This window comes from Xiphophorus maculatus, chromosome 11, assembly GCF_002775205.1.
Source record: "Xiphophorus maculatus strain JP 163 A chromosome 11, X_maculatus-5.0-male, whole genome shotgun sequence".
In the NCBI taxonomy this organism is placed as follows: Eukaryota; Metazoa; Chordata; class Actinopteri; order Cyprinodontiformes; family Poeciliidae; genus Xiphophorus; species Xiphophorus maculatus.
The window spans coordinates 23,956,430-23,971,162 of NC_036453.1; the positions used below are offsets into that span (position 1 = coordinate 23,956,430).

General features: G+C 38.3%; 1 protein-coding gene across 3 annotated transcripts in view; it reads left to right on the forward strand.

Moving 5' to 3' along the window:
* LOC102225530 (gamma-aminobutyric acid receptor subunit alpha-3-like) overlaps positions 1–14,733 on the forward strand; it is a 119,988-nt gene that overhangs the window by 69,618 nt on the left and 35,637 nt on the right. For all 3 annotated transcript variants that reach the window (XM_023342212.1, XM_023342214.1, XM_023342213.1), the window contains exon 4: positions 4,515–4,582. In XM_023342212.1, coding sequence (XP_023197980.1) covers positions 4,515–4,582 — 68 coding nt within the window. The remainder of the gene's footprint in view (positions 1–4,514; positions 4,583–14,733) is intronic.

Below are 14,733 nucleotides of genomic sequence, written 5' to 3' on the forward strand. Positions count from 1 at the left end.
CTAAGCAAAGTTTGATTCATTTTAGATGGAGTATAGAATATTTGTTTGAATTGGTGCAGCAGACTTCGTATTAGGAAATCATATCATTATCGATTAGTTTCTTGTTTTAAAGTTTTGCGGGGTTTTTTCCCCCTTTTTATGACACCTTTAACATTTGTTTATACTGCCTAAGCCGTGGGTCGACCGTGGTATGGCATGCATTTGTACACATTCTGAAATAAATTCTGCTCTGGACTTTAACTAGACCATTATAAAACATAAATATGCTTTGCTCTAAACCAATTCCCTTAGAGCTCTGGTTGCACGGTCGGTCGTCTTACTAAGTCTGGATTCTTATGTTTTCAGTTTCATCCTATATTTTGTTCTCGCCAAGCTTCTCTGACCCTGCTAAAGAAGAACATCCACCACAGCATGATACTGCCACTACTATGTTTCCCGTTGGTATGGCATATTGAGGGTGATGCTCGGTGTCAGTTTTTCCCCAAATGTACGTTGAAACATTTAACTTCTGTCTTCCATAAAGATCCATTTAATTTTTGGTTGTACCACAACAACAAAAATACAGTTTAGTCTTTTTCTTATTTTGTTTTTTTTTTTGTTTCCCATCAATCTCCCTCTATCCGGGGCGCTTTAGCTGGGAGAGACGACTCGCCGGCCCATGATGAAGTCAGGTCACTCTGTGCGGCTCCGCTATGGAAATTTATTTCCCTCTGGGTGAAAGTCTTTCTTCAATCGCACCCAAATGGCAAATAAGCATATATGTCAGTGAAAATCCCGCCAATTAAGGCCATTTGATCCAAATATTCATCCCTCCAGGGACAACACACTGCATAACAGTGAGCCCACATGCTCATCAAGAGGGCTTCATTATTTCTCGACCAGCAAGCTGGAATGTCCATTTCTGCTCTATTGCTTGTTACTCAAGCCTAAAACCTTCCTGGGGGGTTTACAGTCACCAGGCTGGATAACCTGGTCTCTGTGAACATGCTGGTCATTACCATTTCTCACTAGAATTATGTGAATGATCTGTTCTCACCTGATGTGTTGTTTGGAAATAAGCAGAGTTAAGGGAACAAATCTACAAATATTAAGGCCAATGTTGTTTTTCCTGCCTATTAAAGTCATTTTATTCTTCTTTCTGGAGTCAACAAGTGTCTGCCACATTTGTCGGCACCCATGGGAAACACCTAAAAATAAAAAAGGAAATTCAACCTTTTGTTTAGTACATGTATTCATTGGATTTCCTAGAATAAAAAAAATTTAAAAAGACGTAATATTTAAGAACAGATTTTGTTTTGGTATTTATTTCACAGTAAATGTTAAGGTCACCAATTATAATCTCACTGACAGAAAACAATCATTTCTTTTTCCCACTAAATAATTGTACTTATATTAAAGACTTCAAATTTTTACATATTCTTACCACGTGTGATTGAATATTCACTCTTACTTTTATTCGTGCTTCGTGTTTTAAGGGAAGTTGATACTTAAAAACTCATTTTCAACCAAAATAGCATAAATGAATCTTTTTCTCCAGTTAAAACCATTGCTTATGTATCTACTAGTGATATTTCTCTGCGAGGATGCCCACACATAATTTAAATTAGCTTTTGTCTGAAACGAAAGAAAGAATAGCTACAGATTACTTTAGTTGCTGTCCAGAGTTTATGTCTGTCGTAGAATCTTCAAAAAAAAAAACAACAACTAGAAAACGCAATCTCATTTAGTTTTCAGGAGCGTCTCCATCTGTTGTTCAGCTGCCCGGCCGCGGCAGGAACAGAAAGAGGGCGACTTGTTCTGCTAATGCCTAAACCTGCCATGCAAACTGCTGACTTTGTGTTGCGATAATCACATATTTGGAAGAGCCATTTGTGCTGCAGAAATGATTAATGTGGCAGTGGATCTTTTCTCACAGTGGGGCCCTTTGCTAAAGGATTAGAGACTTACCTGTGGGTGGTCGCTCAGATCTGGGACACAGCTAGAGCTGAGGATCCATTCACTTCTGGAGAAAGGGCTCATCTATCTCTAGTTGTTGCTGCTCCACTGGGAACAGCAATTTGTCTCGCCAGTGGCCCAAGAGTCTGCTTGGCATGATTGCCCCAGAGGAGCTGATTCAGCCCACACTGAAGAGGGCATATTTTTGACTGCCATGATTCTTATCGCATGCCCTACTTAATGCTGCGTTTAGAGGAATTATTAAATGTTCAGAAAACGTCCCTCACTACTGGGTCATTTACAGCGGGTATAAAATTCTGCTTGTGAGAGCATTTGTTCTATAAAAGACATTCAGTCAGATTTAATTCTGAGCTGAATTTTTCTTTTGGTGATGAATCTCTTTACATAGATGTGGAGTCAGAGTGATGAAAATTAAAAAATAATTTAAATTTCAGCTGTTTTTTTGTTTTTTTTTAATTACAGAGACATGAAAGTTGAGGCAAAACCGAATTATGTTTAAATCTGCTAAAGATTTAATCCATTTTAGCAAATACATTAGTGCCATCTATAGAAAAGTGACCGCAGCATGACAGTGCCACCACCATACTTCACAGTGAGTACAGTGTTCTTTTAGTCGTGTGCTGATGCATTGTGATGTCCATGTTACTTTTTGGTTTCACCAGCACATAAATTCACTGTACTTTGCAGAAGCACCTAGAACATTTTCATGTTTGTAATACTCAATGGATTATGCTGTAAATAAAGGAACACGCAAAGTAAAATGTAACTGGGTAGTGGATGCAACAAAATATTCGTCTTTGAAATTCTTTTACAACAAATAAATGGAAAATCCATGCAGAAAAGCAACTGTGCTATCAAATGTGCCACTGTGCAGTATTTAACCCTAACCAGATAAATTAAGCGAAAAACGTTGTGTGGGTGTGAATACTTTCGCAGGATACTGTGTTAACACAACATGAAATAGCGCTATTATGGCTTTAAAAAAAAACTTAAAAAGTGACTGCAAGACAGAGAAAAAGTCCTCCAGTCAGATTCTAATGTGGATAACATGAGTGAAAAGATGTGCGAAGTGCTTGGAACAAAGAGGACACACTGACATATGCTGGATGCCGAGCAGCTGCATTCGCTTCCTGAATCACCAGTCCCTTAGGTATTGCTAAATGTTTTTGGGGCAAGCTAGCTCAAATTAATTTGGGTCAAAAGGGATGTCTTCTTTCCAAAGACATCAACTCCAGCGTAGCCCAGAGCAGGTTGTTTTTTGTTTTTTTCTATGCTTTGGTGGATGAGCTTCAGTCAAACAAATGGTCGTTTTACTCAGCAGCAGCCTGAGAAGTTGCTCAAAGCAACATCTTGCATCAGAATTGAGGTCAGTGTATATATATATATATATATATATATATATATATATATATATATATATATATATATATATATATATATATATATATATACTGTATATAAACCATTCTCTGCCAAGTCTTGGGATTGTTATAACCAATGCTGTTTAGGACCACTGGAGGATCCATTCGAGCAAATCTGCGATACTCTTAAGCCAACATTATGTTCCGAAACTTGCAGTGTGTAGTTTAACAAGAAAGATGTGGATCAGACAAGATTAGGAACAAAGACACTTTGAATCCATGGATTAAGCTGCAGAGAAATACCCAAAGTATTCACACAGCATACTTACACTGATAACTCAGTAGGCTTTGCACAGCCTTCCTTTGCCTTTCTGCACCGTGTGAGCCAATATTACATACATAAGTCAAAGTCTGTTAAGGCCCCGGATTATTGCTTAAAAATAGTGCAATGTTTTTAAGTGCTATTTACAGAGATCTCTGGATCTGAACACTCTTGTTTCCAGTACCAAAAGAAGAAAAGCGCAAAAATCGCGTCTAAGGCTGAGGATCAACCAGGATACAGTCAGACACAAACGCTCATCAATCTTACCGAGTAACCAGGAAGTAAACATAGTGGGTCCAGTTGTCTTGGAGAGATGAAGGAGATTTTTCTTTTCTCACAGACTTTTGTCTGTAACTTCACCAGCAGATATGTAAAAGCTTGTGAAATATCTTTATAATTTTAATGAACTATTCTTTCATCTTGAAATAGAAGCTATTTGATAGACCGTTTTGTTGGTTTCATTTATTGGAAGGTTTTGAGATCCTTATTACTTTAGATCAATTATAAGTTAATAATACTAAAGATTTGAAAGTTTGTTTTTGCCGACTACCTGAGGCATTACAATGATTTGTGAATATTATAATATGACCAATTTTTTATTTACGGTAAACTCTTTGCTTTTGTTAGAATACATTATAAGGCTATCCATAGTCCTATTGCTGACTTAAATATTGTTCCAGTGTTTTAGCAGCAAACTCATTTTCAGCACGAAACTAAAGAAAAAAATACATTCTTTCAAATAAGTATTCAAACAACTATTTTGTTGCAAATATAACCAGAGCTGGATGTGATTCATTTGTGGTGCGAGGAATCTTTATTTTTTAAAACCTGAACTTGAATAGCAATGTGCTATTGTTTTTTTTCTCTTTTCTCAGAGAGCGTGACAGAAGTGAGGACAAACATCTATGTGACGAGTTTTGGGCCGGTGTCGGACACAGACATGGTGAGTGTTTCCTTCTTCTTTCCATCTTCTATCTCTAGTTTCCACTGTAAATGGAGAAATTAAAGAAAATTCCCCATTTAGCATGCAATCACTTACCGTTGTTAAGCCAAAGTAGTTTGGATTGAAACAGCATCTGAAATAACAATGGTAATTTACTTGGCTTTACTTTAGTTTTCTTTATCCAGTTATCAATGTCCGAGCTCATTGGTCGAAATATAAACTATGTATGAAAAAGCATATTTTAAAACATGCCAATGCAGTGAAGTTTAAGGGTGTTTTTATATCTCGTAGTCCAGTAGATTTTATTCAATACGGGACCAAAGTTGCAATATTTGTTACATTTTCAGCTGGTGCTGTTTGTTTTCACACTACATTGTGTCAAATGATCCGAACCGTTTGAAAAACCTGTTCCTCCCCTCGCCTGTGGTGGCACTGCACCAAGAACCTTTGAAGGAAATGACAAAAAAGTCTCTGAAGAAGACACTGAGTGAAACTTAGTTCTTCACAAAATGTAAACAAAAATGGAGTGGCATTAGATTTTAGCAGTTGTAGGATTTTGCTTCTCTTTGGTACAAAACCACAAGCCGTTTCCCCGCGCTATCGTTAGACTCACATGTTTGTTTAGGCTGCATTTACCCAGAATGCCACACATTATAGTTTGCTTCAGTTGAACCGAACAGAGACCTGGGATTTGAGGCAGACCAGAGTTCAATTCTTTGAGACAGACTTTCTAGACCAATGAACTAAGAATTGGATTAAAGCAGACTTGACGTTTGACACAAAGTACCTCAACAAAGAGAAACCTTTCCCCTTTTTTTGCTGTTTTTTTTTTTCTTTAAACTTTAAACGATGATGACAGTTCTGCTGCTGCACAATATAGCACCAAAGAATGTGTAATAGAGTCAAAAGCTCCTTTCAAGCCAGTCCGGATGACCTCTGTTTAATCTTGGGACCCCCTGCGGCTTTTGACACATTTGATCATGCAGCTCTAATTGCCCACTGTGGGCTTCAGGTTGTTTCTTTTGCCTGCTTCTGAGCTGCTCTGTCAGCCTGAGTGACACAGCAAGATAGGAACATTGTGGTTTCACTACACAGCTCGTTCATGTACAGTGGTTCAGCTCTTGGTTTCTTTGGAGCAGGTCATGTTCACTCTGTCAGACTGTGATTTCCATGAGCCGGCAAGGATCTCCTGAGGATCTCACTGACTTATGTTAACACCACCGTAGCTGTCTTTTTGTGTTATCGTTAAAATTTACCAAGTTTGCTTTATGCCAACTTACATAATGTTATGCTAGGCTAAGGTTGTTAAAAAATCTAGCTTAGCTGAGCTTCGCAACACTGAGTCAGTGCATCTATCTTTCTTCATTCTGCTGATGCTTTCGTCATGCAGCCAGGTGATCTTCATTTCAAGACATCTACACCAGGTTGAGGCCTCGTCTTCACTAATATGTTTCACAAAATGGAGACCTTCTGCTTTTCTGCTCTGTTTCCATTTCTCGTCCACACAAAGAGTTTTTCCACGAGGAGCACTGGGATTTGTAATAATGCTTTCCAGAATGAAGTTTTGGTTTTTTTTAAATGGCATTTGTAGACTGGAGATAAGGCGATTATTAAAAATAATGACACAGAGGCCCAATTTGCGCATACACACTGTTGTTTTCCGTGCTAGAGACCACAACAACAGTAGAGCCATTTTAATAGGTTACTCAACATCTGCCTCACTTCCTCCCGACTCTGTTTCTGTTAAACTTTAAATGTACATCAAAGACTGTAATGACAGGGAGAACAGAAGCAAATAAAACATGGCTATAGTTTTAGGAGGCACTCTATTTTTCTTTATGCTTTGTGTTTGAATAGTGTAGAACGAGACAGAGGTTTAGAACAATGACATTTTAGCATCACCTTGATTTGCCACTGTAGCAAACAATGTTTGATCAATAGCTTAGCCAGGTCTTGGTCACAATTCAGAGACACATGCATACAGAAAATGTTACTCTCATGCTGCTTTATGCAGATTCTCTGTCTGCACCAGTGAAGATTTACTCACCTCCACACTTGGCTTTTGAACAGATGGCAAAATAATCTGTTTGGTAATTATGCCTTACTAGTATCGTATTATGGCGCACTTGCAACATTTAATCTCAATTCCCAGAATGCCAGTTGGTTCTCATAGTAAAGTCGCTGCAAAAGTAACGTTCTCTGTCATGACGCTGTGGTACACTGAATCCTACACACTCCATTTCAGTAAACATTCACTTTACAAAATAGCAGTTCATAAAAACATGCTTTAAGAACGTGACCAGAAAGATAGAAAACTAGTGGGGGAAAAAAGCTGTGGAAAAACTAAATGAAAGTACAATGCAGCAAAATACAGGATTTGACTTTCCAAAGAACTGTGTTCATTTACTCATATTTAGATTTTTATGACATACGTTATTCAATGCATCAAATTACATGGCAAAATTGAAAATAGTATGACAATAGTATCATAACTGTTAAAAAAATGTCTCTTACAGATTTCTTTATATTTTATTTTACCTAAACTGTTAGTTTTTTTGGGGGGGGGGTTCTGTTGAATTTCTTTCCTGAAAGTGTTTTATAAATCTCTCTCAGGACTGATTTTTTAACTAATTACCTGGCTGGAGCATCTGTCCAGAAGCAGGCAGCTTGTTGGAGTACACAATTGTACGACATCTTATTTATTTTACGTACAACCTGCCACTGGATAACACTTAATCTGACAGAAAGCATTCCTTGCTGCTGTCATGTAGCACTTAGTGCACTTCTTACCTGTATTCATATCTTGAATACACACCATCGGTAATACATAGTTTTCTGTAAACATACATAGACTCATCTGTAAACTAAGCAATGATTGGTTGTAGCTTTTAATATTTGCACATGACCAAGACAACAATTGGCATATTATTAGCAAATAATGCAGCTATTCACTACCGTATCTGAGGAATTTAATTATGTGGAAATCTGCAGTGCAAAACTGACACTCTAGTGCTATCTTCTGGGATTCTCTCCTATAGAAAAAAAAACTCTATCAGCTTATAATATTTTGGTTTTATTTATTCCCTCCTGAAACATAACTCTAAAAAGACATTTACAATCCTCCTGCAGCATTTCTGGCCACATCATACATATTCTTTACAGAAAAAGTAAAGAATATCTAACTTAAAGTGAAACGGTGCTTCATCCAGGAGTGTTGTATCATATTTTTATCTGTCCTCATTACAGGAATCCTCGGTTTGAGCCAGATCCCGCTGCTGTGAAGACTCAATATGTGAAACACTCTATTCCCAACTTGCTTTGTGAAAGAATGTTGGCTCACTTGCGTTATTTTAATAGACAGTCCTTTATCTTTTTCAGGACATATCACCTTTGGGGTCTCTCAAAGCTCAGTTATGGATCTAGAATTTTTTATTTATTTTTTTTTCACATGCTTCACTTGGCAGGAACATGAATCAAGTGGAAACAGCTTGGGACACAGAGTCTCACTTGTGATAATGTTTTGGCCAGATAAAAAGATAGTGAGGTCGGTGCGGGTATATCCTGTCGGTCGTCAAAGGCAAAACAAGAACTGCACTCAAACACACACACACACACACACGCACACACCCCTACACACACACACACATACAAAATGTCTGCTTTTTGGTCTTTTTTTATAAAGTAGGTGGTAAGGTATCATTTAATCCCATGTGTGCTAAACTAACTTTAGATTTAGTATCATGTTTCTATCTGTTCTCAGTACTTATAATTACCCTCCTATATATATCAGCTTATGTATTCAAATAAATATCTTTGGGGAAACTGTTTTGAAGATTTTCAAAAACAGAGGGACACACTTTTACATTTTGTGCAACCTTCCAATAAACATTTTACTAACTTAATTAATAGGTGCATATGTTGATATTTTTGAAAATCCACAACAAATTGTGCACATTGTTATATTTCAATTCATTTATCATAATTTCATCATAGTTACTCCACTCTGGAAAAACAACAGTTCAGACTCATCATTTGAAGCCAACATGTATTGATGCTCCTGGTCATGATGCAATCAAGAATAACACATAAGAATCTAATATAAGAATATGCTTTTGTCTTTACTCTTGCTCTCTAATAATTCCTCCCACTGAATTTGTTTTTATTTTCCTTTTTAGCAGTTAAATCTGAGGCCATTGCATGGGATTACATGACCTCTTGGTCAGTTAAATAAGGGAAGGTAAAGCAAAGCCAGTGGTTATGCACTAAAAGTAGCACAAGTGAATAATATAAACACCAAAAAGTAAGTCTTGACCACAGACTTAAAGATTTGAAACACTGACCTCAATAACTGTCTACAAACCAGTTGGGCTCCTTCTGAATAAGAGTTTTGTAGAGACTAATTTGAAAAGACTGCCGCATGAATTGGACCACGTTTATTGGGACATATTAGGGGAAGAAAGAAATTCGATGTGCCTTGGGGAAAAACCTCCTACTCAGAGCTGATAAAAGCATATCTACAGTGGGTCGTGGACGGGGCATGTTAATGTGTTTTCTCGGGTTTTCAGGCTACATAAACGTGGACCGGTGCAGTGCCTGAGTAGGAAGCAGCACAGATTACTGCTCTGTTCTGGGACGTAAAGGCTCTTTGTCGATCAGCTGAACGGAGAGAAAATGGACAATCCAAACTGTATTTCAGAGGATAATCGGAGGCTTTTAGAAAGAGTGCATGCATACGTTATGCAAATTTGTTGCAATTCTGATTCGTGGAGATACACTGAGAATAACCGCAACCGCAGTTCTAGAGGGGGAAAGCGAGACAATTCGCAATATGGTGCAACATGTTAGATGACAGAAGAGCGTTAAGAAGAAAACTAAAGTCAACCGGGTTCCACAGTCAGAGAAAAAGGAGCATAGATCAGATTTTAATGGTGATTCTTTCAGGGCACAGTGAGATTATTTATGGTGGCCCAAAGGAAGGAGCTGGAGGATGTTCGTATCCCAGGTGTCATGCTGCTAGCGTGGCCCTAAAAAACTGCAGCACTGGAAGAGAATATTAAAGCTGAAATGTTCCTAGACAGCGCACATTCTATACCCTCGGCATGTCAAACTTTTATGTTGTGTACATCCAATGGTTCAATTACCCCTCACTGTAATATCAAGTGTCCCAGAAATGTCTGCTCTTCTCTCAGCCCTGGGGCCTCTCATCAAGTCTTCACTCTGGCTTCAATACACCACGTCTTCCTTCAGTATCCCGTATGGCAACAGGAGCTACGTTTTACTATTTGGCTTTCTTGGACAAAAATGTCCACATTTTTACACCCATGTCTCATTCTTTGGTAAAGAAAATTGTTAAAAAAGCTGAACGTGTTTCTCTTCATCTTCTGCAAGCCTGCAGAGTCGCGTCTCATTCGCATGCGTGCAGCGTTGCAGCACATGTACCTGTCTCATGGCGGGCTTTGACAGGTCTGCGCTGATATGAAGCAGTTCAGGTTGTCACGTGTGCCGCGCTCCAGCTTGTTTTGACAAGATGTCAGCGATGGCCTAATCTCCCCAGGTGTGCGCATTTTCTGGGTGCAAACACCCCTGAGAAATGAGACGCTCACGATACATTTGTATGCCCAAAATTCAGGATCCCCGCTCCGCTCCAGGTGTTTACCGAGAAGATGGATATTTGTGCCACTTACGTTTGGAGGTGAACTCCAGGTTTCCATATCAATCATGTTGTCCTTGTTCAAAGGCTGGTAAGCCCAATTACACCCTTTCCCATACAATACACAAGTTAATGTAAGGTTAGATTTGTTTGTTTTTATCATCCACAATGGACGTAACTAGTTTCCCCCGATGTCTGAGAATGATTTATGTGCGATTACAAACAAGTTGAAAGCAGAGTAGTTTCTGGAAAACAGCAGCTAATAGGACTAATAGGACTTCACGCACTGTCACTGAGTAGCTAAGGAGCAAGACTTTAACTTCAAATTACACCTTACAGACTTAATTAATATAAAACAATGAAACAAGACATAAAGTGTTAACTTTTAATATGTTTCATTCTAATAGAAGCTTAATCTTTGTTTCGTAGGGACATAACCAACAAATTGCCCTTTTTCGTGACTCATTCTCTTCCAAATGTGTAGAAGAAACTGCGAGATAAGTCGTCATTTAGATTTTAACCAGTTTTGAAAACTAAAGTCTTCCATTTATTTTTAAAATTGTAAATCTACAGATTCCCACTGGGCAAGCCAGTTTTAACCAATCACATTCAACTGTTCACTGATGAGGTCAGAGATTGAAGGCTAAGCAATTATGGAGAAGCGATAATCCAGGAGTAATTGACTTCAGCAAATGTGTTTTTCGAGGAAATGTCAACCCTGACGTCCTACTTCAAACCTATGCTGAAACGTACATATAATTATGGTCACCAGTATCAAACAGATTGATAAAATGACTGCTTCCTAAAATAAAGTGAGACATTATTTTTATCATAAAGCAAGAGAATGTATGAACAGGTTTTTGTCTTGGGCGGCCAAGAGAAAACCACTTCGCCATAAAGAAGGATTACTTTATCAGGACCTGGCACGGTTTGCAAAGAGGGAGACAGAAAGTAGATCGCAACATTACCTCACAAACATATTGAACCAACATGGTGGTGGAGGGACGATGACCTTGGCCAATTTGTAGCTACCGGGCCTGGAGAGTCTTTAGGTCCAATACAACCTCACTTTTCATATGTGATTCTACAAGCTAATGAAGCGTGAGTTATGCTTAGGCTCTCCTATTCTACGCTAATTTTTAAAATAAATAACAACAGTATGTAATCTAGCCACTTTAGGTCAAATAGATATAACTTGAGAGCCTGGAAATATCTAGATGAGCTTTATGTCTGGAAAAATAAAACCTAAAACTGAAGGAGGGTGAACTTTAACCTTCATCCTTACCAAAACAGACATGTAGTAGAAATATGCTGAGTGGTGCACTGTCTATGTTTGTTATCTTCACCTCTTTGACACCAGGCTGGAATGTTTGACCACAGCTGAAACACCAAACGGCGACTCCACTTTGTGCTAGCTGATACTTGGTAGGACATAGAAACTGAGCAGGCAATCAGCAGGCAGTGGACTGGCTGCACTGATGGATTATTTGGTCCATTAACTCTGAGAATGTGAGTTTTCCAAGTCAATAAGAGTCATGGTTTTTTTCCGTTGTGCCGATTCTTTATGACGTAATTTGTGTAATTTATACACTTCTGTTTGCACTCCTAAAATATAATGCCGTGTGCGTTAATTGTTTAAATTGTAGATCCAAAAGCTGTCACACTGGCGTCAGTTAGAAATCTGTTTTATTACTGTGAGTACATCTCAACTGTTTTACTGGTGTGAACACAAGAAATAAGCACACGTTTTTAAATACGTCTAGAAATATTTGTTTAATATTCATGATTTTTTTGTGTGTTATGTACCCTTCTATCCATTTTTTTCTACAACTCAACATGTAGGCGTTTGGTGTGCTTGCGTATATCCCATTAGGCAACAGACAAGAGATAATTAATTTGATTATATTTCTGTTGCTTCCCTATGTCTTCCTTTCTGTATGCTAGCTTTTTGCTGGTCTGTATTTCAACCTCCCTCCTGCATGCTCATCGCTCTACTGTTGAGTAAGAGCTAAACTAAATAAGATCCAAGGCACAAATCTGAAACGTCTCATTTTCCAGCCAATGAGGCTGATCACTAATCTATGTCTACCTTAAAAGTCGTTCACTTAGGATGAGTGTCACATCAGTGTAGGTTCAAACGCTTTCTTCCTTCCTCTGGAAAGATTTTGATAGCTCTAACGATATCACGTTAAACCAGTGTCCCCTACTTTATGATCTGTGTGTTTAAGGTTCTTTTTGTTGTTTTTTTTTTTGCCAGAGGAAGAAAAAGAGTTGAGCTGTGAAGTCATTTTTTACACATGCAGGGTTTTACAATTGGCTGGTAGGTATAATCTGGATGTTTGGCAGTAGAGAGTGAAAAGCTCATTATCTGACAACTATACTTTAATGCTGAAAGAAGATTATGGGAGAAAAGGTCAAAAGTAATTTGCTAGGTAAGAAAACGGGAAAGACAAAATGAAATGGTCAAAGTGGAAGAAAAGTTTTATGGAGAAGAATAACTAAATAGATTTATATAAATGTTTAAATATATATTTTCTGCCGTTTCTCATTCTTTTAATGGTCTTTTGTTAATTTGTGACTTATGACAAATTCAAAACATCTCCATTTTACGGTGAGCTTCTCTATTTTGTTGAACATTTTACACGTAGACACATCAAGCGTGACGTGCAGCACAGCGAAAGGATAAACAAGCTCGAACCTTAGAGCGCTGGGATGCATGTGAATATAATTGGAGTTGGAGTGGGATTCACAGCTCGTTGCGAATCTCGCACAGGTTGCTCTCCCAGCAGGGAAAAGCGAACGGCACACGAGAAGTGGAGCGAGGGAGGATGATTTACAACCGGGGGAATAAGGAGGAGTTGTAATTAAAACATTGATAAAGTCTGACTGATGATTGCAATACCCAGAGTGGCAGAGCCAGGTCCAATACACGTGCAGCCTCCCCTGAAGTGATGTGTGTCATTACCACACAATCGAGCCGCAATGTTAACCCTGGCCTGCTGTGTGCAGATACAAACAAGGCGCCGTTTGTCATCCAAACTATTTCAGTGGAACAACAGCTGGTATGTTTTTTTTCCTCCACATAATATGTCGTCAAAAGCAATACATCAAATCTGCAAAATGTAAAATAAAATACTTTTTTTTTTTAATTGCTCCTGAACTTCAGCAGTTTCAAAAATAGATTCCAAAGACAAACAAATAAATAAAACAAGCTAGAACTTTGGTGCATAATTTGAAACATTAAAAAAAAACAAGCTGTAGAAACAACTTCCAGATCTACAGAGCAAAGTGAGATGATGGCATTATTGAAATTAGATGTAACAGTTAAACTTCATGAACTCCTTTATTCCAGATAGAAAGCTCCTTTAATATTCTATCAGACACAACCTTCCTGCCATAATCAGCCGCTGTCATTTGTTTAATGTCCAGACTCATTTGGTGGAGTCTGCTGTACATCCTACCTTAACTGCCATCTTATCAGGCCTTTCAGTCGTTTTCATCATTTCCTTTCATCCTCATTAGTTTTGGCCTCGCCACCAGCAGCTGCTTTCCAACTTTGACCAGTATCTATAAAGGAGACGTTTATAGATGTGTGACATTCACATCTTTTTCCTTTGATTTTTAATTTCTTTTTTCCATCAGCACTTTTTTTCATGCAAAACGCTGCGATAACGGACCAGCAGCGTCTGCGGACAGGGTTCAGAGATTAATTCCAACTTGCAGACATGAAAGGCCTGCTTCGTTCAGACTAAAGATTTATACTTCGTTGCGATACACACTGGAGAATGGTTGCAGGCCTTTTTCGTGCTTCAGTAAATTTTTGGTTGCCGTACGGACGATAGTAGACAGCTTGTGAAAGACGGCTGACTCCACAGCTGAACATATATCCTCTTGTCCACAGGATGTAGAAAAAGAACAGCCTCTCTTTGAAAAAAAGAAAACCCTCCATTATATCTCATGAGGTCAAAAGTTGACGTCAGACTAAGGGTTAGAGCTGCACCTCTCTGTTGACTTGCTAATGTTTATCATGAAAATCGTGGAATGGATCATTTACAGCCAGTCCACACGCAGTGCCTACAACCACAAGTTAAAGATGGTTGTGTTTTTGTTTTTGACCGACTCGACAGCCATGTTTCTTATTCCAACAAGTAAGCTCCAGCTAACATCCTTTTGTCCAGATGACAAAGCAGTAAATATAATGTGAGCTATTCTGATGATTCTGTGGTACATGTTCAATTTAAAACCCAATGTCACTGTACAAGTTGTCCTGCCTGAATACAAGCTTCTTCACTGATATTGTTTTTTTCTTTAGACAGCCCAGTCCTTTGTGGATGTCACATTTACCGAGTGCTGCTTGATGTCTGACACCTAAAACATCCTCCAGTCAAGAGAAAAGCAATATTGTTCCACTGTATGTTTTATTATTATTCATTTCAGCTCATTAGGCTGCCCACTGTAAATGTAAGCGTTGTATTCTAATTAAATGAGAATCATTTGAAGT